The following is a 26,427-nucleotide window of genomic DNA, read 5'->3' on the forward strand; positions in this document are numbered from 1 at the left end:
GTTTTCATTAGATAGAAAACTGAATCAATTTGACCGTATGATCTGGTTGAATCGTAAAGTGTCTTGAGATGAAATGTGTTGTGAATTGGCACTATACAAATAAACTGAATTGAATTGTAGCACCAAACTACCCTAAAACATGCAAGCAGGTTACTTCTTTGACCATTATGGGTTTTTCTTTGGTTAAATTAGTGGTACCGGGTACTTGCAACCTTCTCAGAGAACAAACTGCTCTAACCACTAGCCTGAAATGGCAAACAGGAAACTTGGGGATACAAAAATAAGATTAAAGATAAAAAAAAAAAAAACAGAACAAAAGAACAAGCCCAGGAGCATTTCAGTTTAGGTCATTTATTCATTCTTGTGTCACAAACGGTCCCTGAATCCACGACAAATGGCTTTTTATACACATAGTATTTGTGTAAGTTTTTCTATAAAATACACAGTACTGGTATATACTTTTGTTCTAAAAATGATACAAACCCTGCTCTGTCTTGCACTGTTGGATGAGTGTTTCAAAAAGAAGTAGACGGTCAACGCATTCACAACCACAATCTCACTTCAGGACAAGAACATTCACAGAATTGGTAATTTTCCTTTCTGTTTTTATCACACAAATCACACGCAGTCCAAAATACACCTACGGGGTTCTTTTAGTTGGTAAAAGTGAAATCTGGTGCTGCTTAGTGCCTCTTCACAGCTGCACAAGGAGAGTATAAACAGGGTGATGATTGAGCAAGACGAGAAGCCCCTCATTTTCATTTGAAATGATCAACAGGTGGGCTGTCGTTTATTACTCAATATTACATTAGGATACGGAACAAAAGCACGATCTGGACCAGAGGAAACCAGTTAATAGACGATATGTAGGATTGGACCTGATTATAAGCAGCCAGGAGCAGCAAACATGTCCATTTGATTAAAAAGTACTTTCCTTGCGGGCCGTTCATAGTAGGTCCCCGCTATGTTGCTCAGGTGAGTCGATGTGGGTCATAAACTGTACATGTCCGTGTTTCCAGATCAGCGTTGTTTCAGTTAACGCTTCAGGCTTTCTTTGTCTTACAAAGTGCAAAGATCTTTTTACATACTGATCACCAGGTTGCTCAGCAAAGATCTGAAAAGTGATTACTGCGACATTAATCCCTCCAGGGGCATGGTGAACAGAGAAGAGGCCAGAAACGTGTCCCTCTCTGCTTTCCTCCGCTCTTTTAGTCCGTTGTCTGTACAAAAAGTGTTAGAGACCTCAGGATCCGTTCCTGTGGAGTGGTGAGGAGAGTTTTAAAGTTGTGGTTCGCTGTGAGCTGTTAGGGCATCGGCTGTGGTTCCAACCTTGTCCTGCTGGGGGCTTTCCAGAGTTGACAAACTCTCTGTGAGCATTGGGCGAGGGGAGCGGGCCAGGCCTGCCCCCGAGCTGCAGCTAACGCAACCCTGAGGGGCGACAGAAAGGCAGGTTTCACACAAATGAAGACAGGCAGGAAAAGAGGGGATTTATAGACACTCTATGCTCACATGTGTGTTTATTTCCTGTGGGATGGTGTGCTGTTTGATCCAAGGATGGACCTTAGCCAGCTCCTCTCTCTGCTCCTGGCTGAACCACGGCTGGAGCGGCTGAAGCACTTGGAGCTTTTCTCTGTCTTCCGCCAGCACCTCCATCTGGTCCCTGAAACATTAGGGTGGAAACAGGTCAAAGTTAAAAGATCTTTTGCTTACAGGTGCTCTGATTAGGCTTTTTCTGGCGGATACAGACCCCTTTTATTCTCTTCATCGACACTATACCCAGACACAGCCAATCGGAAAACCCCAAAACAGTAGTCAAGGAAAATGACGAACCATTGTAAAAAGAAAAGAGGCGAAACTTTTGGAAAACTGTTTTTTACTGAAAACAACAAGAAGCAACAATCCCAAATCATCTTTAAACTAGGGCTGCAACTAATGGTAATTTTGCTAATGATTAATCTCTTGATTAATTTTTCTATTAATCGAATTAAAAGGATCCATAAGAGAGATTTTTTTTTTACAGAATTAACCAGGTAAACTAAAACTTTTCCACTCGAGTACTCGGTAGAGCATACAGGTGCTGGTCATAAAATTAGAATATCATGAAAAAGTAGATTGATTTCAGTAATTCCATTTAAAAAGTGAAACTTGTATATTATATTCATACATTACATACAAACTCATATATTTCAGATGTTTATTTTGTTTAATTTTGATGATTACAAATGACAACAAATGAAAATCTCAAATTCATCATATCAGAAAATTAGAATATTGTGAAAAGGTTCAAAATTGATGGCCCCTGGTGCCACACTCTAATCAGCTAATTAACTCAAACCACCTGCAAAAGCCTTTAAATGGTCTTTCAGTCTAGTTCTATAGGCTACACAATCATGGGGAAGACTGCTGACTTGACAGTTGTCCAAAAGACGACCATCGACACCTTGCACAAGGAGGGCAAGACACAAAAGGTCATCGCTAAAGAGGCTGGCTGTTCACAGAGCTCAGTGTCCAAGCACATTAATAGAGAGGCGAAGGGAAGGAAAAGATGTGGTCGAAAAAAGTGTACAAGCAAGAGAGATAACCGCACCCTGGAGAGGATTGTGAAACAAAACCCATTCAAAAATGTGGGGGAGATTCACAAAGAGTGGACTGCAGCTGGAGTGAGTGCTTCAAGAACCACCACACACAGACGTATGAAAGACATGGGTTTCTGCTGTCGCATTCCTTGTGTCAAGCCACTCTTGAACCACAGACAGCGTCAGAAGCGTCTAAAGAGAAACAGGACTGGACTGCTGGTGAGTGGTCCAAAGTCATGTTCTCTGATGAAAGTAAATTTTGCATTTCCTTTGGAAATCAAGGTCCCAGAGTCTGGAGGAAAAGAAGAGAGGCACTTCATCCACGTTGCTTGAAGTCCAGTGTAAAGTTTCCACAGTCAGTGATGGTTTGGGGTGCCATGTCATCTGCTGGTGTTGGTCCATTGTGTTTTCTGAGGTCCAGGGTCAACGCAGCCATATACCAGGAAGTTTTAGAGCACTTCATGCTTCCTGCAGCTGACCAACTTTTTGGAGATGCAGATTTCATTTTCCAACAGGACTTGGCACCTGCACACAGTGCCAAAGCTACCAGTACCTGGTTGAAGGACCATGCTATCCCTGTTCTTAATTGGCCAGCAAACTCTCCTGACCTTAACCCCATAGAAAATCTATGGGATATTGTGAAGAAGAAGATGCAATACACCAGACCCAACAATTCAGAAGAGCTAAAAGCCACTATTAGAGCAACCTGGGCTATCATAACACCTGAGCAGTGCCACAGACTGATCGACTCCATGCCACGCCGCATTGCTGCAGTAATACAGGCCAAAGGAGGCCCAACTAAATACTGAGTGCTGTACATGCTCATACTTTTCATGTTCATACTTTTCAGTTGGCCAACATTTCTATAAATCCTTTGTTTTTATTGGTCTTCAGTAATATTCTAATTTTCTGATATGATGAATTTGAGATTTTCATTTGTTGTCATTTGTAATCATCAAAATTAAACAAAATAAACATCTGAAATATATGAGTTTGTATGTAATGTATGAATATAATATACAAGTTTCACTTTTTAAATGGAATTACTGAAATCAATCTACTTTTTCATGATATTCTAATTTTATGACCAGCACCTGTATTGACAGACAATTTCTTTTTTTTTTATCTTAAACAAAAAATATTCATATATTGTTTACAATTTTGGTATAATTACTGCTCTAAGTCGGTTGCTCTGTCAGCTTAAAGGTGGGGTATGTGACGTTTTCTGGAGCATGTTTTTACCATACTGATTGAAAACCTCCTCACGAGCCCATTGCGCCAACTGAGATAGAATGTTTGGAAAAAAAACGAAATCTTTTAGTCCAGTGTAGAGGGCGTAGTCAGAGGAAAACGCTAACCAATAGAAGTAACTATCATCCCTACTTCTACTGGTTGCTGGCACGCCCATCAACCGTCAGCTCTGAGCTCTCCCCACCCCTCCCCCCTGCGCGTTCACAGACTCGTGACCCCCCCCCACCCCCCCCAAGTGCCGGCGCAGGGGGGGTGGGCTACCTAGCTACCTAGCTATCAAGCCCAACTCCACAGATTTATCTCACACAGCCAGAGAGAATATTGACTATGGCAGAAAAGACGACAACAACGGGTTCGAAAAGAAAAGGCAAAACTGTGCTTGAAAAAGCAACAGCTAGGATAAAAGCAACAGAAGAACGAAACAGGACGAGAGTGGTAATCGGTACAGCTTTCCAACGTTGGCGTCAACTGAAAGAAGACAGGGGACTACAGACGGATGCTAAGGTGGCCTTGTTTCTACTCGATAGGTAAGACAACGTTATGTTTTCTTATATGTTGAGATAATACTTGGTTACTTCTTATTTACCACATTAGTGAGAAAGTCAAAGATGTCGACTACATGCAATGTCCCAGCATGTTTCTCTAGCTTACTAGCTCCGTCTGAAATATTGATTGCTATCATGGCACTATAAAGTATTATCCTCCTTGACGCTGCATTCCTGTCCAATCCATGCTTATAAACATTTTGTAAGATACGCGAGGTCTCGGCCTGTTTCGTTCTCGTTCTCGGGAACATCCGAACATTCTCGACTGACAGCAGGCGCGTTCATGTAATTTGGAGGCGTGGTTTCGTGGGGTGGGCTGAAGGTGTGTATTTTCAAAAATGTAGCTGGCAGGAACCGTTTATCCAGGATCATATACCCCACCTTTAAGGTATGTTTTAGAGTCCCTATGCTCCAGATAATGACCCCTAGCGAAAAAACACTTAGCCACAGTGAAAGCCAATATGAAAAAAAGTTTATGTCAAGCCCTGGCTACATAGAAATTGTGTATTAGTGTTAATGTGGCTCATGTCTACCTTGTGCGTATCTGGTAGGTCATCATAACCCGCTCCGGCGTGTGTTGGATCATGTTCCACAGGGAGTTCTCCACCCGAGTATCAAAGCTCTGGCCGTGCTCCACCGCTGCCTCCTGGCTCTTACGAGTTTTGCGGGAGGTGTTTGACGAGTCGTTGCTTGCAAAGTACTTGCTGCTGTTGCTGCTGCCTGTAAACAGATTTTTTTTCCCCCTTCACTGAAGCTCAAGAAAACCTTCCAGATCCTTATCCTGCTTAACATCAGTTGGTGATTTGAGGAGTTAATTAAATGGACATCTAGCAGGAATCGGTCACAGAGCATCCATAGAACTACAATGATAATCATTATTCACAAATGGAGATGAAACAAAAACATAATTAAGAACCAAAAGAGAAAGAAGAGAATTTGGTACCAGTGTGTGAGGTGGGCGTTTCATTGGAGCCGGATCCAGAACCCAGTGACCCTCCAGATTCCCCTGATCCAGATCCTGAAGCGTTGGATCCAGTTCCTGACCTCGCATCCTCCTGCAGGAGCAAGTCCAGCAGCTCACTGCATGTTGACTGGGCATCCTGATTTCCAGACTCACTCGGAGCATCGCCCTGAACAAAGCAAAGATTTTTTTTTTTATTATTTCTACATCCATCATCTTATAAAAGGGGGGATGGGTTAACCGTTGTCATTTAAGTCATGAGCTAAAAACGATTTCAAGCTGACCTCGGTTGGGTGTTGCTCATGGAGACTCTCAGAGTGGTTGTTTCCGGTGCTGCTCTGCCCCTCACTGGGTTTGGGGAGTTCTTCTTGCAGGAGGTTGAGCTGCAGAGGAGAGCTGGAGCGGGAGCTTGAGAACAAAGCCTGAGGTCCGGCCGTGTCCTCCTCCTCCCCAACAGAGGAGCTGGCCTTCTGTGAGCAGAGAAGGAGACCCGGTGAAGTATGGGTGGGAGGGCAGGTCTGGACCTGGAAGGTCTGAGTGGGGGGGCCGGTCTGGACCTGGAAGGTCTGAGTGGGGGGGCCGGTCTGGACCTGGAAGGCCTGAGTGGGAGGGATTGCCTGCACCTGGAATTGAGGCTGAGGGAAGGGCGCACTGACAGGAGCGTAGCCTGTCATGTTGAATCCTTGAGGTACGGCGGAGGGAACGGACGGAAAACCTGAGGTTAAAGTGGGATAACTAGGAAGGATGACGGCCATGACAGGCGCCACGTATGGGTTAAAGCTCTGGGCCTGAGCTAGCGGGAGTGGGCTGTAAAAGTTCTGGACATTCTGCAGAGGCTCCACCTGAAGCGGTAGTATGGCCGGTTGGGTCTGAGCAGACGGCATGACGTTGAAGTTGTAGCCGAGCTGCTCAGGAGGCGGAAAGGCTGCAGGAGCGGCTGCAGGCAGCCCTGCTCCAGGATTCTCCAGGACGGGAAAGAGTGGAGCCGAGATGGGGGTCGTTAGGCTGAGCGTCTCTGCTGTCTGAGGCTGTGAGGACTCTGAGGAGGGCCATGAGGAGTCAGGAACAGGGCAGCGGGGGCCATCCAGGGAAGCATAGCTGGCTGAGGATCCCTGGGGTTTTGGTCGCTTGTGTCTGGCTTTTGCTCTTCGAGAGCGATTCCAGCCTCCAGCACTCATTGGGCGCAGATAGTCTCCTGTGATAAAAGAGTGACCCCCAAAAAAAAATGTCTATTAGAACTGCCCCTTTCCCAACAAAAGATCCTCATGAATTCAACAATAATTCATCTATGGAGAGAAAAATGGAGGGACAACCCAGCGGATAGCTGATGACCAAAAGTAAAATGCAGGAAATTTTTTTCCATTTATGTTACAAACAACATGTTCCTTATAGTCATAGGGAAACGGCCGTTCCAACGGATGCATGTCCGAATTCTCCTGAGTGGTACACGACTTTATACAAGTAAATAAATAAAGTAAATTAGTCTTATTTTTTATTTCAACCTTTGCGTATATTAGCTGCGACATATGAATCAATACTTTGATTGACAGACGACCGTTGATATATGATCGGCTGAGTTTAGGTGTACAAGCTGAGGTATAACTAACTGGCCTGCATAAAATAATTGAGAAAAAAAACAAACAGATTTTAAGACAGGATTTTTTTTTAAATAGAGATTTTTTGAAATTTGTGACAATATCGTTTGATAAAAAGTACATTAATATACATGTTTAAGCCAGAATGATTTGACATTAAAATATGATTTCCCTATGATTTAAAGCTACAGTGTGTAACTTTTAGCGACATCTAGCGGTCAGACTGCAGACTGCAGCAACATGAACATCTCCCCCCCACCGCTTCTCCCCCCCCAACAGTACGTCGAGCGCTACGGGACAAAATGTCTTCCACGACGTCCGCATCACCTACCTTCTCAAGTGATGAGGTTTGTTTACATAGATAATTTTACAGATAGTATTTCATTAGTCTGTATATGGTATAGATTTCATGTAGACTTAAGATAATAAATATACCCGTTATTTTTTCTACATCGTTGTGACGTTTTGGCGATCTCGCAATCGCTAGTTTGTTGGCTCTGCGCTGCCGTAGCGCAAAGATGTCTGCCTCCATGGCTGCGAGACCCGCTCCTATGTAATTATAAATAACGAATTCTAAGGCAACGCAAATATTAAGGTTAAGAGGCTGAGCTCGTAGATGATGATAAATAACATAGTTATGTATAATATATTACATTTCTGACTGTATATCCCTGTAATTATTACACACTGTAGCTTTAATGGAAAATTAAAATCCAGAAATTAAACTTAATAAAAAAAGGGGCTTTGAGACCAGCTTTTCTGTTTCCTTAAGACTACATAAAAACATATTTAATACAATCCACATATGGTCCATTCTTTAGTTTCTTTGATCCAAAATGAAATGAAATTAGTACTTTCTTTAATTTAATTTTAATACCAAAAAATAAATAACACATTTCGTTTTGTTTTGTTGAAACAGGAAAAAAATAAAGAATGAATCATCCCTTTTTCTTTATTAAATAGTTTTTTCAAGTTAATTTTTCAGATGGCGTTTCACAGAACGCATGCTCTTAAAGTTCTATTTCATCCCTACTGACCGCCAGAGGGCGGTGCTGAAAGCACTGAATGAACCCTTCGGGCATGCGCAGTTCGAGTAATTATACCAACAGAGTCACACCTGTGACACCGGATGACCACTCAGAAGCTATATAGCCTGGTGTCATCCTTTGCTCTGCTCCTTTTTTCTTCTCGCAAGCGGTTCGCTAACTTCCCCGTTGTCTGAAGCCCCTGTCTCTTGACCGGAGTTGCGGTTATTCTCCGCCCTCCCAGGGCTGCAACGGGTCGATTCTGAAGATTACGGAAGGTAAGTGAGTTGTTTGCTGGTGATGGTAGCGTCCGCGCCCCCTCTCCCGGCTCACGACTTTAGCTTTTTACCTACAGCTTCGTGCTGTTTTGTTCCGAACTGGTGACAGCAGCGTTTTCGCCCCTACTCCCAGTGTGAATAACTTCACTGCCGAAGTTATATACGGCTAACGTAGTTAGCTTCTTTAGTTTGTTGGTGTTATACCTGGTGACGGCAGCGGTTTTCGCCCCCTCTCCCAGTATATTCCCTACTTTTGCATCCTTTTTTTCACCGGTCTGCGCTGCTATAATTACTGACGGCCGCGGTTTTCGCCCCCTCTCCCAACCAAGTGTGGTCTACTTCGTTGCCGAAGTTGGAGACGGCTAACGTTGTTAGCCTTTTTTGGTTTGTTTGCAGCCTTCTTCATCGGTCTGCTTAATTATAAATGGTGACGGCAGCGTTTTCGCCCCCTCTCCCAATATCAACCTTTTTTTGCAGCCTTTTCGTTGGTCTGCTCTCTTAATTGGTGACGGCAGCGTTTATCGCTCCTACTCCCTACTTAAGTTGCCATACAGCTAACGTTGTTAGCTTTTTTTGTTTATTGCTTTTATACCTGGTGACGGTAGCGGTTCTCGCCCCCTCTCCCGGTATCGGCCGCCTTGTGTCCGCAGCCTCTCTTGTTTTATCCGCTATAATTGGTGACGGCAGCGTTGTTCGCTCCTACTTCCAACTTAGGTTTCCATACAGCTAACGTTGTTAGCTTTTTTGGTTTATTGGTTTTATACCTGGTGACGGTAGCGGTTCTCGCCCCCTCTCCCAGTATCGGCTGCCTTGTGCTCGCAGCCTCTTTCGTTTCTCTGCTGTAATTGGTGACGGCTGCGTTTGCGCCCCCTCTCCCGATTTTCGATAACTTTCTGTTCTTTAAGCCTTGTCGGCCTTCGACATGGATGGCTCTCACAGCTGCATAGATTGTGGGGCTGCCCTGCAGGCAGAGGATGGCCACGACCTGTGCCCTACCTGCCTTGGACATGAGCACCTTTTGGAGGCGCTGTCTGAGAACCCCTGTATGAACTGCAGCTTTATGCCCCATGCAGTGAGGGTGGCCCGGTTGGCCCAGTTGAGAGGCCGGTGACGGTTCCATGCGGGAGGTCATGTCTATGGCCCTGAAGCAGCTGCAGCTGGAACTCCCACAAGGAGAGGCATCCAGCTCTGGCAGTGCTTTTTTCAGACGTGGAAGGGCTCCTACTCCTTTTTCTGTACCTCCATCAGAGGAGTACCTGAAGGAGTTACACGCCTGTTGGCGAGAACCGAGAGCGCTGTCGCGTCTCTCCTCGGATGGTCGTGTATTAGCTGCCATGCATGAGTCAGTGAAGGCCGGCCTGGACCGTATGCCAGCAATTGAACCAGCTGTTGCTTCACTGATTGTGTCACCAGATGAAGCCCTGCGTCCTGATGTCCGGTGCCCGCGGACTCAATGTCGGGTTACAGATGACCTCCTCTGTAAGGCGTACAATGCAGGAGCGCGTGCTGGCCGCCTTGGCAATTCCCTGGCGCACCTCATGTTTGCCCTGTCTGCATCTGTTCAGGACACTGGTGGTGCAAGTGCGGCGATTGGTTATAGTGACGCAGCGCTGCAGGCCTTCGCGCTGATGACCAGAGAGCTTGGACGGGTCATGTCTTTCCTTGTCCAAGCTCGTAGACAGGTCTGGTTGGCACAGTCTCCTCTGACTGAAGCATGCCGTAGGACCCTCAGGGGTGTCCCGGTTGTACCAGGGGAGCTGTTTGGATCAGCTGCCTTGGAGGCGCTGGAACGGACTGCTCAGGCACGTCAGACTAGCCAGCAGCTTTCCGGCCTTCGCAGGAGCATACCTGCCTTTCCCCAGCGTTCGGGCCGCCCTGCCACTACCCCCAGCGTTCAGCCACGACCTCAGACTGGTGGCAGACCTGTTGGTTCCTATCCCCATGATGTGCGGCAGAGACCGAGAAGGGACTTTCGTGAGCCAGTCTGCCGCCCTGTTAGACAGACCCGGGCCTCAAATCCTGGACGCCCTCCCCCCAGAGCCCCCAGGGGCCGTGGGGATAGAAGATGATGCCACCGGGCCAGCCGTCGGACATTTTTCCCATCAGCAGCTGAATTTCTGGGCTGCTCATGCCGTAGATCCATGGGTGGTTGCCACCTTAACCAATGGCTACAGGCTCCAGTTCCGACGGCGGCCCCCCCTCTCACACCGGGTCAAGATGACTGTCATCACAGACCCGGTGAAATCTCAGGCACTAGACCAGGAGCTTTCCGCCCTCCTGGGCAAGGGGGCAATCGAGTCTGTAGATCCTCTGCAGCAACCCAGAGGCTACTACTCCACATACTTCCTTGTGGCCAAGAAGACCGGCGGTTTTCGCCCCATTTTAGATCTAAGGGGACTGAATCGGTACCTGAAGGTCCTTCCCTTCCACATGCTCACCATAACAGAGGTCCTTCAGACCATTGTGGCGGGAGATTGGTTTACATCAGTAGATCTGACAGACGCCTACTTTCACGTGCCTATTGCGGCAGAACATCGCCGTTTTCTCAGGTTCGCCTATCGGGGGCGCCATTGGCAATTCCGGGTGCTCCCATTCGGGCTCTCCCTTTCCCCGAGGGTGTTTACTCGATGCGTGAAAGCAGCCCTCTCTCCTCTACAGGCCTCCGGAGTCAGGATTCTGCCATACCTGGACGATTGGCTTCTTTGTGCTCCCTCTCAGGTAGCTGCCTCTCGGGATACGTCCCAGCTTCTACTTCATGTGTCAATGTTAGGCCTCAAAGTCAACTTGGCAAAGAGTTGTCTGGTTCCATCTCAGACAACCACCTTTCTTGGGATGCATCTGGACTCTGCTACCATGATGGCCCGTCCATCTGTTCACAGGGTGGACGACATACTCCAGCTTGTCCGTCGATTCAGACTGGGCAGGGAGTTTCCCTACATCACCTTCCTGCGAATGCTGGGCAAACTGACATCAGTCACTCGTGTCGTGCCCTTAGGGCTGCTCCTTCTGCGTCCTTTGCAGCGATGGCTCAACAGCTTTCGCCTAGACGCCAGGCTGCACAGGCATCGCAGGCTAATGGTGACCAGGAGCTGCCTCCATGCCCTAGCTCCTTGGCGAGACGGGACCCTTTTGTCCAGTGGTGTTCCAATGGGGCTAGTAGTGTGTCGAAGGGAGGTGGTCACCACGGATGCCAGCCTCATGGGCTGGGGTGCCGTGTGGCAACACAGAGCTGTTCGGGGTCTCTGGGACCCAAGGGAGCGCACCGAACACATAAATGTGCTGGAGCTGCGGGCTGTGCACATGGCCCTCAGGTGCCTTCTGCCCCACCTAGAGGGAAGGAACGTGCTGATTCGGACAGACAACACCTCTGTTGTTTATCATATAAACCACCAAGGTGGCACCAGGTCAGCACGTCTCTTGAAGGTGTCGAGGGATCTCCTGGAATGGGCGTATCCCCGTCTGTGTACCCTGCGCGCAGCGTATCTGCCAGGACGGCAGAACCAGGTTGCGGACTCTCTATCCCGCCAGGCACCTGCTCCGGGAGAGTGGTCTCTTCACCCCGACGTAGTGCGCATAATCTGGAACCTCTTTGGGCAGGCAGAGGTAGATCTGTTCGCCACAGAGGAGTCGACCCATTGCCCCCTATGGTATTCCCTAACCGGGATGGCGGGCGCACTGGGCCAGGATGCACTGGCTCATCCATGGCCGCAGGTTCTCCTGTATGCCTTTCCACCCCTCTCACTGGTTTGGCCGACTCTACGGAGGGTTCTCGAGCAGGGCCACAGAGTGTTGCTGGTAGCTCCGTTCTGGCCAGCGCGGCCGTGGTTCCCGCTGCTTTGGAGTCTGTGTCACGGTACTCCATGGCGTCTTCCAGCAAGGAGGGATCTGCTGTCTCAGTTGGGGGGACAGATATGGCACCCCAACCCTCAACGTCTCCAGCTGTGGGCATGGCCCCTGGGAGGCTGACTGGGTGTTCAGACACCGTGAGACACACCGTATTGAGTGCTAGGGCTTCCTCCACTCGGCTGCAGTATGCTAACAGATGGCGCCTCTTTTCTCAGTGGTGCTCTGCCCACAATGAGAACCCGCTTTCCTGCTCGGTGCCCACTATTTTGGAGTTCCTCCAGTCTCTCCTTGATAAGGGCCGCTCTCCTTCGACCCTTAAAGTGTATGTTGCAGCAATTTCATGTCTTCACCGAACTGTTGACAACCGTACAGTGGGGCGCCATGAACTGGTTTCACTTTTTCTGCGTGGTGCTCGTAGGTTGTGCCAGCGGCCAGCCCCACGAGCCCCAGATTGGGATCTGCCATTGGTTCTCACAGCTCTGTGCCACCCTCCATTCGAGCCTTTGGCACAAGCAGAACTCAAGTGGCTTTCCTGCAAGGCTGCTTTCCTGATGGCTATCGTCTCAGCTAAGAGGGTCAGCGAGCTACATGCTCTTTCTGTCAGCCCTAGGTGTATCAGGTGGAATCCAGATGGCTCTGGTGTTACCCTGTGGCCTAATACTGCGTTTGTGCCTAAGGTGTTGTCTCCTTTTCACCGTAACCAGCCATTGCGGCTCGCTCGGTTTCAGCCTCAATCTGGTACAACTGAGAATGAGTCGGAGTTGTTGTGCCCAGTAAGAGCGTTGGAGGCATACATTGCAGCCACCGCCAATCTGAGACGCTCGGACCAGCTTTTCCTATGCTATGGGGGTCCAAGGTTAGGCTGTCCTCTTTCTAAACAGCGTCTGTCCCATTGGATTGTGAGTGTCATCTGCCACGCCTACGCTGCAGGTCACTGCTCCCTGCCAGTCGGTGTGAGAGCACATTCCACCAGGAGCGTCACCGCTTCCTGGGCTGCTTTGAGAGGGGTTCCGCTGGAAGCTATATGTGCTGCTGCTTCATGGGCTTCCCCAACCACCTTCACCAGGTTCTACAGTGTCAATGTGGCTGCCCCTCATCCCCTGGGTCAGGTCCTTTTACAAGGTTCTGCTGGGCCTCCTCTGTGAGGTATGTGCTCAGGATTCCTTGTGACATCGTTGGCATTAGTCATTCAGTGCTTTCAGCACCGCCCTCTGGCGGTCAGTAGGGATGAAATAGAACGAAAGTTACGTATGTAACTACGGTTCTATGAATCCCGGATGACCGCCAGAGCTTCTCTGTCACTCAGAATCCTTGCTTTTGCGAGAAGATTCTGTAGGAGCAGAGCAAAGGATGACACCAGGCTATATAGCTTCTGAGTGGTCATCCGGTGTCACAGGTGTGACTCTGTTGGTATAATTACTCGAACTGCGCATGCCCGAAGGGAACATTCAGTGCTTTCAGCACCGCCCTCTGGCGGTCATCCGGGATTCATAGAACCGTAGTTACATACGTAACTTTCGTTTTACTATTAGTCTGTATGGACATTGGCAACCTCATTTTTATTGGGTAAGAGAAAGCTTTGAAATGGCCTTGAAGGGAAGAGAATGTGATGAGTAATTAGAAAATATAAAAACTGTTCAAAAAAATGGTAAAAAAAAAAACCGATGAAAACGTCTAAAAGTAAAAATATAAAGATTAACCTTTACTTTTTGATAGATAAAAGAATTGAAGTTAAAAAGCAGATACTTTTCTACGCCTCTAGAGAGCAGAGAAGAACCCAAACATACCTGGTTGGTGAGAATAAGCCATTGAACTGTTTTCCTGCAGTAAATAGGAGCTGTAGGGACTCTGAAGGATGCGGTGGCGGAAGCGATCAACATATTCCTGCTCCTCTTTCTGCGTGTGAGCAGACAGCACCTCCTTGGTGAGCCCTACCAACCTCCTCTCCTCCGTAGAGGGGCTGGGAGTTGGACGGACAGGGGTCGCGGCGGTGTCGGCTGGCTCGCTGCTCATCTGGGCGTCCTCCGGAGCTGTGGCCTCTGCAAGAAAAATGGGAAAAAAGAAGTTAGCCTTTTCCTCCTGTTCAAAAATAACCAAAAACTAATGAGATTATCAAAGCTTTGTGACCTTTAAATGTACCATACGCAGGTTACCTCTGTAAATAACCGAGAAGTTTTATTTCAAATCAATTCAACAAATGATCAAATCAACACAAAAGTTCCAAAAGAAAAAGGGAGCAGCTTCCGTGAGTCGATTCACTGAAGCAAATTGGTCTATACCTGACTCAGGCTGTGGTACATGGACGATGGTGCTGCTGTACGAACACTGGCTAGTGACCGAGACAACACTCATGGCCTTAGAGGACATGGTGATGTCTGTCAGAGGTGCCCCGACAACTGCTGCAGCTGTAGGGCCTACTGACACCTCACTGTCCAACTCAACCACTGGAAAGTGAGGTGAAAATATGTTAAAAGAGGCTGAACGTCGGTTACAGTCAAACACAAAGACTTAAGTAAAGAGTGCTTTTACCTTCTGGAGCGTTCGGAGCCCCTCCTGTGGGCTTCTCTTCTTCTGATGTAGAAGACGAGGAGGAGGTGGTGTCCAGCGAGGGGGATTGGTTTTTTCGCTTTAGGACTTGACCTGCACAGCCCTCCAAGTATCTGTCAAACAAAAAGCAGAGTCGGTGGTTAAAACGAAGACGTAATTCTTAGAAAGTGGGTTCTGGAGGAAGAAATCTGAGAGAGCAGACCTGATTATATTGTCCACGCAGTTGATCTGCTGATAGGAGGGACTGTGTGTCTGCTTCCTGCTTTCTTCATTTCCTCTGACTTTAGGGTTGGAGGAAGTGTAGATGTGCAGAAAGAAAAGGTCAAGAAATTAAGCCTCAAATAAAAAGTCTTTTTCTAAACAGTTCTAAAGTGACTTTGCCAAATGAACAAGACAAGAATATCTCCATTGTCTTATTTCAACTGCATTTTATCTAATTATCTTATTTCAAGAGTAAAAATACAAATTCCATTGACAAATCATTTTATTTATCTGCTCAAATTTAGGGTAAATACACTTAATTTAAGAAGTTTTTACTTATTTCTGGATCGTTTTTTGCAGTGTAGGTACAATTTGAGTCAGTTTGGGTGTATTTAATCAAAAATCAAGTTAATACGTTAATCTGTCAAGAGTCAACAATATACATACATTCTAACTAATATTAGGACATTTTACGAGTAAGCACACACTTTTTGTAGCATTTAGACAACTTCTGGCATCACACTGGCTGGATATCTGACCACTCCTCCAGGCTGAAATTATAGCGTTCATTTTAATTAGTTGGTTTCCTGACGCACAATTTCAGCTATTTAACAAGTTTTTACACCTCAAATTTATCTCAAGTGTCACGGCACACATCATGTAGTTAACTAATTATTTTACCGCATTGTTAACGACACTGCAGCAAAACATACATCTAAAAGAAAATAAAATCTTTTAAAATAATTATTTTGCCTTTCATATGAGCAAGTAAAACAATCTGCCAACGAAATGAGTAAAAAAGATAATTACATCTTCTTTACTTGAAGATAATATAGATGTTTTTTTATATTTTAAAGGAAAAGTCCGGTCATATTCAGAATGGAAACTTTTGAAAGTACTTTAGGTATGAGATAATTACATACTTTTCAATAAATACATTTTTTTTTTAAATCAAGAGTAATTTTCATTTTAATGTGCTTTACTGGAGGCATCCATGTTTGTCAAAGAACACTACTGCCACCTACTGGTTTGTGACGTGACGGTATCGGCTGTTAAGCAAGTCCCAGTGCTGTATCTAGTGTTTGTCACTACGAGCTATTATCCATGATGACCACAACCAGAGCACTATATGAAGCAGAGAGTAACGGATAAATGACGTGTTTTTTTTCTCCTTTGGCTAGAAGTTCAATGGCCTGCCGCTTCAAGTTGGATTGCCAACGAACCCATCCGTGGAAGATTAGGAATCGGAAAGGTGAAATAACTCTTTTCTTTTTCACTTTTACCCGATGTATTCTAACATCCAACTGCCATGCACGTGGGCATTGTCAGTTTCATTATAGCTCTGGTGAATTTCAATGGTGAAGTCCTCTAGAAATCTTCAATAATTGTTGTTGATTGCAGATGTGTCAAGTAGTTCCCATTGATTTTGCTCGTAAAGAGGGAAGAATGGAGCTAGGCTTACCGCACCGTAACTGCTACCATGCTGCAAGATGGTAGCAGTGAGCTGTTACCATATTTGGGTAAAAATGGCCACTCCCAGTCTAAGTAACCACGATGTTATATTTTTTATTGATTAACACTAGATATATTAAATCACAGCGAACGTTTTACTTTTAGGTATAGATAATGATCCATTGATTATTCCTTGCTGACTGGGCTTTTCCTTTAAAAGTCTTATTCCATTCACAGATCATTTACTTCCAAACTTATAAAGGCAGGATATCTTTTCCTATTTTACACCTTCTGGGAAGTTGTCTAAACACTTTTTCTAAATGTTACAAACGTATTAAGGCCTTGTTCTGGCCACCTATAACACTCTTGACTAGAAATCTCACAGTAGTTCACAGAGTGCATTAGAAAGCCTTAATGCATGTTTAACCCATGGCATTTAGTAATGACTGCTGCCTCACCTGCATTAAGTCTCCCAGGGGGAACATTTCTTTGGCTAGAATCCAGAAACGAATGTCGGCCCCAACATTTCGCTTTGTTCACGTCTGCACAGATCTGCTGCAAAGTCATCTGGGAGTTGTATGCAAAAACCATACGGACAGTATCAGCATCAACAATTGGAGCCAATGTGTTTATTGTCTATGATGACTCACAGGTTCCCGGTTTGAATCCTCCCACAGATTCCCATTGCTATCACTGGAAGAAGCAAAGCTGACGTAGTGCTCGTGAGAGACGTTACTTCCCAAACTGCCATAACCGCTGGAGCCATTGTTGTGCACCGGCTGTGGACAAGATAAAACAAGCCGATTAAGTGGTGGACCTTTCAATAATTCTTTTCTAATACTTTCTAATAAATTCACTACTAAAATTACCTGTAGGAAAAGCTTATAGATCTTTGCTTGAAGGTCTTTTATTTCCTCATAAGCGACAGGAACGTAGTCCTTCCTCCGAGCTGCAAACACATCCTCGTTCAGGGGACTCCTGTGATGACAACAGCAAGACCAAATGATCTCCTGATCAAACCATTAAATGAAATGACAGAAAAATCTAACATCGCCACCACTTACGTCCGGACTTTGTGCCGTCCGATGATAAAGGCCACTTTCCGACTCCAAGGGTTGATAAAACTGGACCAGCTGGTGTCCAAGGTGATGAAGTCTCCATTCTGACAACGCAGACGCACTGGAGAGTGCTCAAACGGAGCCTGGCCTGCATACTTTAATACTTTTTAAAGCGTAAAAAAACAGAAAGGCATAAAAAAATAAAAATAAAAAAACTGCATTCATATGATAGGTAATGTAAAGAGAAGGCCAACTGTTATTTACTAGTTATAAAAGCAATATTTTAAAAAGGCCAATGGAGTGATGTCTTAAAAGCCAAACAGAAATTCAGTTTAGATCTTTAATATTTCTGATCTTTTCTTCCAATTAATTATATTTTAATTTTAGATTTTATATAAAGGCTGCTTTAAATTCTCACTTTGCCTGTGCATCGACAGCATGAGGGGTCGGTCCTCTGGGTGGATAAAAGTCAGCAGCGACGTGCCGATTAGGTCCTGAGGCATGTATCCCAGCAAAGGCACGGCCCTGAGGATATTCACAAGTCATTAGTTCACTGCAAGTATTTTAAAAAAATCTTATCATTTTGTCATGGCACATTGCTGTATGCAAGCTCACCTGTCATCAACTTCCAAGAAAACGCAGCCAGGAGAGTGTGTTGTAGTGAAGATGCGTTTGTCCATGGGGATACGAGGTGCTGCGTAAACAAACACATTTCAAATTAGCACAATGAAATAAATTGGTGAATCAGACAGAAACATGGTGTTCTAACCAGAAATGAGTGATAATAGAAGTTTTATGAATAACTTAAACAAGTCAATGTTGTTAGTTAACCTATTTGCAGCATGAATTTGCTGTACCTTCATATCCGGAAATAATTCGCTCTGCTAATGCCAGGCAGCACGGCTCCTCTTCTCCACTCCCCGTTCCTTGGACCTTTAGCAGGTAAGGTGTGATTCTAAAAGGATTGTAGCGCATCTCACCTTCGCGATCTTTGCTTCCCCTAAAACAACACACAAAATTTCTTTTTTATTTAATCACCAAACAAATATATACTAAAACTATTACTATAATAGTATAACATTACTATACTTTTATCCACTGATATAAACCAAAATAAATGGACAACTACCTTTATCATTACAGCCATTCTGCAGATTCAAGATGGACCCCTCAACTGCTGGTGATTTTACATCAGCTTCAGTGTAATATAGCTGTAGTACTTATATTACAGCATTACAGACCTGACAACATCCAATTAACATGAGGTAGAACAAAACATTTAACTTGGGTTTTATTTTCCTGGAGAAAACTTTGGATAATAAGTGGAGAAAAACATCTACAATACTTTTCCAAAAGGTGAATTCTGGTTGAGTGGACTTTCGATTTGGATTTGTGTATGCATGCACGTCAGGATTTGATCCAGTCCCCTGACTTTAACCTGTAATGTAATGCCTTTGGTTTTGTTTGAAATGCAAATATATGATATATATATATATAAGCTATATAATATATATAAGCTGAAATGTTTATGTTCATAACTTTAACCACCAACTCAAACTTAAAGTGGCTGTCAGGTGAGTTTCCTCCACTGGAAGAAACAATAAATGTCAGCTCATTAAATGTGTAATTTTTCATGAGATCTGAAAAAAATGCAACTTAAAACTAGCTTGATTAAAAGCATTAAAACTAAAGTATTTCTGAAAGTTATAATAATACGTTCTAATTTATTTGGTTAAAAAACATGAAAGGAAAAGACCAACCTTATCCTGCAGAAGAAGGACTTGACCTGGGCACTGTCAAACAGAACCCCAGCTGTGAAGACAGACAAAGGGAGAGTTTTTGTAGTTTGGTTCTATGGTGTGATTCAGATCATGGAGAGTTAAGGGCTGGTTATCCTCCCACAGCTGTGTGTTGCAGTGAGCTTGTTGCAGAGGTTTTTGATTAATGCCCAATTTTGAAACAATACATCATAATTTTTTGTACTCTCTTCCTTTCATTATGCTTATATTTTAAAAGTAAACGGCATTAGAAAACCTTTCAGAGACATAAACAGGTATGGGACATTGCAGGCTAACAAAGAAACCAAACGGCTCCCATTCCAGATGAGTGGACCCGTTTGTCCATTCCACTTTGCATGTTTCCCAAGCAAAAACAAGGCTTTGTTGGGCTACTGTTTGTTCTGTCGGAGCTGCTTAGACCCCCAAATACCCGCGGCAGCCTCTGGCCGGGTTGCCTCCTCGCGGTTCACCGCGACAGCTGGTAGGTGTTTTTCATCTAAATACCGTATTTTCACGACCATAAGGCGCAACGTACTAAAAGGCGCAGTCTCAGTTATGTGTGCCATTACTGTATTTAACACACACATAAGGCGCACCGGATTATAGGGCACGGGTTTTATATACAGCTACATGTCCTCTACTACGTTTAAATACCTCTACTGCGTATTTAAAAATAGAGCGGGAGCAAAACTGAGTATGTTTGTGCTTTATTCATGTATATATTACAAAGTATTAATCAAACTCATCAAAGTCCTCATCCTCTGTTTCTGAATTAAACAGCTGCACTAAATCAGACATGCCAATTTCCCCTTCTCCACTGTCAGAGTCACTTTCCGTGCCGCTCGCAGCCTTACTTTGAACGGCCGTTTCACACCGATGTCGAGCGGTTGAAGTTCCTTTGTCAGACCTCCCGGAATAACAGCAAGCACAGCGTTCATTTGTTTCACCTTTTTTTTTTCCACATCGGCTGTGAGATGGGCACGCATGGAGTCACAGATTAAAAGCGATGGTGATGCGTGGAAAAAAACACATGGTCTCTCTACATACACTTCCCTCAGCCACGCTTTGATCATCTCCTCATCCATCCAGCCTTTTTCATTTGCCTTAATAACGACTCCAGCTGGAAAAGTCTCTTTAGGCAAAGTGGCAGCCAAGCACAACAGTAAACGACGCCTTTTCATACCCCGTTGTGTGTATCGCTACCGTGCTGGTCCCCTTCTTCTTCACCGTGTGATTCACCGGGATGTCGAAAGTGAGCGGCACCTCGTCCATATTGGTGATGTGGCTTGGCTGGATGCGTTTGTCGGCGATGTGTTTGCTGCAGTAGGAGTGGAAGCTCGCCAGCTTCTCATTATAATCCGCCGGACGTTGCTGAGCTACTTTAGTCCTGGTCCGGATGGAAAAACTGCACTCATAGGCATGTCTCTTTGCCATTTTTAGGGTTGTTAAGACAACAATGTTCTGCATAGAGCACATGTCTGTTCTTTTATACACAGTGCACGCCCACACTTCCCCCTTTAACGTTCTTATGGCTGTCTCAACAACGTCCGCAGTAACACATAGGGCGAACCGCACTAGGGCGCGGCGCACATTTTGAGGGGGAAAAAAGAAGTTTATATGCGCCTTATAGTCGTGAAAATATACATACTTTACAAACATATTCTGCCGGCAGATTTCTGCATTTTAAGTTAATTCATGCGTCAATAAACTGTTTCAGAGGAGTGATCACAGCTCTCTGTGTCATCAGCGATGTGTCTGTATAACGGCCAGCTCCCAGGTTTGATTAATACTTTGTAATAAATACATAAATAAAGCACAAACATACTTAGTTTTGCTCCCGATCTATTTTTAAATATGCAGTAGAGGTATTTAAAGTAGTAGAGGACATGTACTGGTATATAAAACCCGTGCCCTATAGTCCGGTGCGCCTAATGTGTGTTAAGTTAAGTAATGGCAAACATAACTGAGACTGTGCCTTTTAGTACGGTGCACCTTATGGTCGTGAAAATACGGTAGTTACTTTCCTAAAAACCTAACTTATCTCTAAATTCTCTCTACTCCAAATGTCATAAAAGAGGAAAAGTATCTGTTTCCCAGATCTGCTAAAAGGTGTATCCTGAGCTTTCCGTCCTCTAAAAGCATTATTTAAGCAGTGCCTGTGAGCTCTTAATAGGATTTAAGTCATGTGAATAAGAGGTTGAGGTCATTACACAGTCATGGTTAAGGACTTTAATGGCTTCCTGTGATGCTGTAGTGTGTTCTAGAAACTTCTAACACGTAAACTGTTCAACCTGTTGGGGCCTCAGTCCTTCACAGGAGTCTCTGTCTCCCTTTTTAAGAAAACACAGTGAACCCATTCATAAACCTTTAGAAATAGATGCTTGCAGTCGTGAAAAGAAGTGAGTTGCAGATTTATTAACATTTTACACGCATCCAAGTAACAAAAAACACCTATGTGAGGTACATGCTAATATGGTGAGAGTTAACGTGGTATTTTCTAGCCTTTATCTATGGAAATCTTCTCCAATAAAAAAAAGACAATTTGGCTGATATTGCATTAAAATAAGACATTTAAAGTTTTTTTATTTAGCCAGACAAATATGTCACCTAAAATTTACCAAATGAAATATTTAGAAAAAGGAATAGTAAACAATTAAATAACTTTACATTAACTAAGTGCCACAAGGGTAAATATAAGTCAAAGTTTAGATCAGAATAAAGTAAAAGCAGCAAGATGAAAATTTTTTAAAGACCAACCTGAGTGCGAGTTGCTCCAGGGTGGCAAGTGTGGCTGAGCCGTGTGCGAGTAGAAGACATTGACGTCTTGGTGAAAGAGCAGCTCGACAAACTTGGCAGACTCCAGGTACTTCCTCTTGCAGCACAGCAGGCTGGGAGCCTGCTCCGACGTGTACAACACGCGGCCGCTCGACAGAGAGAAAACCATCAGGAAGGAGTCCTGCACAGACACGGAGATCAGCAAGGACTGGTACCAAAGAGACAATCAGACCTGAACCAAGTCAGAGACACAGACCTGCAGTTAAAGCAGATATACAGTCGCTCCCAAAAGCATAAAAAGCCCTTGAACGTTTGTTTTCTTAGTTTAATCAAACAGAAAACATAGAAGCTGGATCATGCTGTGGGGGAGATGATGGGAAGATGAATAAAGCTGAATAAATCTAAAACAACATTACTGATTCATGGTTTTCAAAATATCATACAATACATATATGAGAACTGGTGTGCCTCTTTAGAATATAATAGAATAGAAAATCCCTTTATTGTCCCACGATTGAGAAATTCTGGTAATTTGAGGCAACTGCTTAAAAACAACAACAAAAAAACTAAACAGATTTAGCTTAATATAGAACTCCTGACTTTGGGGTTTGGATATTTCACACACTTAAATATTTCATTGATTTTGATAAAAAGCTCAAGCTGGGTGGCTACGGGTAGTCTGTGAACATCTATATTTAAGTTCTGCCACAGATTCTCAATTAAATTTGTCCTAAAACCATGAACAGCCATTCAGACACATTATGTTCTGATCTAAATCCTCCTGTTGTATCCTGGCTGTTTGTTTACAGTTTCTCACTAGAAGATCAACCTCTGCCCTATCGTTTACCATCCCCTTGCATTCAGCTCCATTTATATTCTTCCCCCAAGCATGATTCTACCACCGCCATGTGATGCATCACAATGTGGTGGTCAATCACATAAAATCCCAATGAATCCATATAGAAAACCTTCAACAACACATTGAAAATCCCCACTCAGCTTTGGAACATGTTAAATTAACACAAGAATGTTTGCTCACAGGTTCAGAACCACTACAAAACAATCCAAATGCTTGGTAGGCAAAGGTGAGAAAGATAAGGAGTGACATCTTCCACCTGTTTTGCAGCTACATGCACATGTGAGGCCATACCGTGTTTTTAAGGTTGTGCTCAGAGGTGACCCTCTCCAGCTCCTCCAAGGTGCAAACCGTGTCATCTTTTCTCTGATTCTGCCCATTTTGCATCAGCAGTTTGTAGTATTCGCTGTTGGCTATAGATGGTAACGCACAAACACAGCTTCAGAAAGCGCTAACAGGTTGTTGTGGTTTTATGCTGATGTGTGCCTGCTTAAAAAGGTTACCTTGTACTTGCTTCACACAGTTGAGGGCGTAATTTAAGGCCTCCACAGTACTGGCTTTGCTGTGGCTCCGCTTGTCTGACGGTATCCTCTTCTTCATCTCAGCCACCGTGCTCATCATTTCTCTGTGGGCGAGTCCTTTTTCCCTAACAGCCAACTCCCTGCTGAAGAAACAACGTTTAGATTCAGTAAGGAACTACAAATAGATATTAGACGTCTATTTCAGTGATGACACTTGTATTTAAGCTCAAAGAAAAACACCCGTTACAATCTATAATGATACGATGTTTAGTGAATGATCGCCCTACTTTAAGTTCGCCATTTAAACAGGTGAACCTTCAATATAGGAATGATGCAGCTCACCTATGAACTACACAGAAAATATGCAGCCATTAAACATAAATACAAGCATTTACATTCAACGACGTGTGGACAGCCTATCAGAGTAGGGACCTGGGAAAGGACCAGCAGGAATTTTGGGTTTGGGGCTCAATGGTTTTTACCAGCGCAAGAGGGGTAGGACAAAAAAATAGATTAAACTCTGCAATTGCTGCCGAAAAATAGAAAATAAACCATGCAGAACCATCATCAAGCTTAGACATTTAACCTTGTTATTGCCTGTGTATAGAAACTTGACCCCAGTGCCTTAGTAGTGGCTTAAAGGAACTTTAATTGGATGTTTGGCTTGGCAAACAATCACCACTACATATATACACATTTATATACACACATATATACACTAGGGATGGAACGATTTATGAAAACCGTCAGAATCGTTCGGTTCGACTGTCTCGGTTCGCGTGTGTTTCGTTCGGTTCATGCGCTGCTCCTTTTTCTCATAGAGGAAGCGATTACACTCCAGAGCAGAAGGTGGCAGTGCTGCGACCAAAGCCAACCGCCAGTAGTAAACAAGAAGAAGAAGAAGCGAAGCAGCTTAGCCGGGTGTAGCAGGGGAAAAAAATCAGTTGTTGTGGAGAATTGTGTCGGACTTGCGAGTGGGAAAGAACAGGAGTTGGAAGACGCGCCAGCAGCACTTTATAGGTCTGCTGTATGGGAGCGCTTTGCATTTAGAGTGACCTACGATGACGGCGGAAAGAAAGTTGTGGATAAAAGTGCAACAGTGTGCAAGCATTGTGCAACACGTTTTGTTTATGCTAACAGCAACATGTCATGCTAACCCCGAAATCCCTCATACTCCGTCAGCAACCCCCGCTGCGCTCCAGACCGGCTGCTCAAAGCAAATCCTACAGCCTCCACTGTGGCTTCGTCTGCTCCCCTCTGAGTCCCTTGGAGATGCGCGAGATGATTAAATTCAAAGCAGCAAAACATACGGAAATTATCCAGGGTTTCTGCGGACCATTTAAAATAATTACAATCCATAATTTTTTGGGGGATTTTTTCATTAATTTTATAAATTTTTATGGGATTTCGGTGTAACAATCAACATGTATCGAATTGAACCAAAAACCGTGACCAGAAACCGTGAATCGAACCGAACCGTGGATTTTGTGAACCGTTCCACCCCTAATATACACACATACATATACATATATATATATATATATATATATACACACACTCACCGGCCACTTTATTAGGTACACCTGTCCAACTGCTCGTTAACACTTAATTTCTAAGCAGCCAATCACATGGCGGCAACTCAGTGCATTTAGGAATGTAGACATGGTCAAGACAATCTCCTGCAGTTCAAACAGAGCATCAGTATGGGGAAGAAAGGTGATTTGAGTGACTTTGAACGTGGCATGATTGTTGGTGCCAGAAGGGCTGGTCTGAGTATTTCAGAAACTGCTGATCTACTGGGATTTTCACGCACAACCATCTCTAGGGTTTACAGAGAATGGTCCGAAAAAGAAAAAACATCCAGTGGGCGGCAGTTCTCTGGGCGGAAATGCCTTGTTGATGCCAGAGGTCAGAGGAGAATGGCCAGACTGGTTCGAGCTGATAGAAGGGCAACAGTGACTCAAATAACCACCCATTAATACCAAGGTGGGCAGAAGAGCATCTCTGAACGCACAGTACGTCGAACTTTGAGGCAGATGGGCTACAGCAGCAGAAGACCACACCGGGTGCCACTCCTTTCAGCTAAGAACAGGAAACTGAGGCTACAATTTGCACAAGCCCATCGAAATTGGACAATAGAAGATTGGAAAAACGTTGCCTGGTCTGATGAGTCTCGATTTTTGCTGCGACATTCGGATGGTAGGGTCAGAATTTGGCGTCTACAACATGAAAGCATGGATCCATCCTGCCTTGTATCAACGGTTCAGGCTGGTGGTGGTGGTGTCATGGTGTGGGGAATATTTTCTTGGCACTCTTTGGGCCCCTTGGTACCAATTGAGCATCGTTGCAACGCCACAGCCTACCTGAGTATTGTTGCTGACCATGTCCATCCCTTTATGACCACAATGTACCCAACTTCTGATGGCTACTTTCAGCAGGATAATGTGCCATGTCATAAAGCTGGAATCATCTCAGGCTGGTTTCTTGAACATGACAATGAGTTCACTTTACTCAAATGGCCTCCAGTCACCAGATCTCAATCCAATAGATCTTTGGGATGTGGTTGAACGGGAGATTCGAATCATGGATGTGCAGCCGACAAATCTGCGGCAACTGTGTGATGCCATCATGTCAATATGGACCAAACTCCCTGAGGAATGCTTCCAGCACCTTGTTGAATCTATGCCACCAAGAATTGAGGCAGTTCTGAAGGCAAAAGGGGGTCCAACCCGTTACTAGCATGGGGTACCTAATAAAGTGGCCGGTGAGTGTATATATATATATATATATATATATATATATATATATATATATATATATATATATATATTCAGTTCAGTTAAAATTACTGTATTAATCCCAAAGGGAAATTACAAGTTGCAGTAACTCATTGTTTTTTGTTTAACCAGATATAGGTGTTGATAGTTGTAGGCAGGAAGGATCATCTGCAGCCGTCTGTCTCGCACATTTTAGCAATTGCACACATCAGATCAACTACTGGTCTCTATGCAGGGCTGACCTAAGGCATAAGTGAACTAAGCGACTGCTCTGCTCCTAAAAACAATGAATTGTTTGGGGCTTCTTTTTGCATGAATAATAATTTCTATATAGACCTAGTAACAACATCACACCATCTCGTGATAAAACGGAAATTTTTTATTT

The 26,427-nt window shown here is 44.5% G+C and overlaps 1 protein-coding gene across 4 annotated transcripts in view; it reads right to left on the reverse strand.

Annotated features, from left to right (window-relative positions):
- Window positions 1-1,239: 1,239 nt before the first annotated feature.
- per3 (period circadian clock 3) overlaps window positions 1,240-26,427 on the reverse strand; it is a 42,773-nt gene continuing 17,585 nt past the window's right edge. The window contains exons 3-23 of one of the 4 annotated variants that reach the window (XM_038298055.1): window positions 23,248-23,405; window positions 23,039-23,157; window positions 21,871-22,069; window positions 19,096-19,147; window positions 18,193-18,335; window positions 17,951-18,029; window positions 17,754-17,860; window positions 17,342-17,498; window positions 17,147-17,255; window positions 16,928-17,056; window positions 16,736-16,844; window positions 15,314-15,376; window positions 14,827-14,905; window positions 14,607-14,737; window positions 14,357-14,521; window positions 13,865-14,116; window positions 5,618-6,528; window positions 5,316-5,502; window positions 4,906-5,092; window positions 1,510-1,660; window positions 1,240-1,428 (exon numbers count right to left, since the gene is read on the reverse strand). In XM_038298055.1, coding sequence (XP_038153983.1) covers window positions 1,279-1,428; window positions 1,510-1,660; window positions 4,906-5,092; window positions 5,316-5,502; window positions 5,618-6,528; window positions 13,865-14,116; window positions 14,357-14,521; window positions 14,607-14,737; window positions 14,827-14,905; window positions 15,314-15,376; window positions 16,736-16,844; window positions 16,928-17,056; window positions 17,147-17,255; window positions 17,342-17,498; window positions 17,754-17,860; window positions 17,951-18,029; window positions 18,193-18,335; window positions 19,096-19,147; window positions 21,871-22,069; window positions 23,039-23,157; window positions 23,248-23,405 — 3,637 coding nt within the window. In that variant the 3' untranslated portion in view covers window positions 1,240-1,278. Of the gene's footprint in view, window positions 1,429-1,509; window positions 1,661-4,905; window positions 5,093-5,315; window positions 5,503-5,617; window positions 6,529-13,864; window positions 14,117-14,356; window positions 14,522-14,606; window positions 14,738-14,826; window positions 14,906-15,313; window positions 15,377-16,735; window positions 16,845-16,927; window positions 17,057-17,146; window positions 17,256-17,341; window positions 17,499-17,753; window positions 17,861-17,950; window positions 18,030-18,192; window positions 18,336-19,095; window positions 19,148-21,870; window positions 22,070-23,038; window positions 23,158-23,247; window positions 23,409-26,427 lie in introns of all 4 variants that reach the window. The other 3 variants (XM_038298054.1, XM_038298056.1, XM_038298057.1) reach the window with 3 other exon arrangements.

This window comes from Cyprinodon tularosa, unplaced genomic scaffold (assembly GCF_016077235.1).
Source record: "Cyprinodon tularosa strain WSP-4 unplaced genomic scaffold, ASM1607723v1 ctg40, whole genome shotgun sequence".
Taxonomy (NCBI): domain Eukaryota; kingdom Metazoa; phylum Chordata; class Actinopteri; order Cyprinodontiformes; family Cyprinodontidae; genus Cyprinodon; species Cyprinodon tularosa.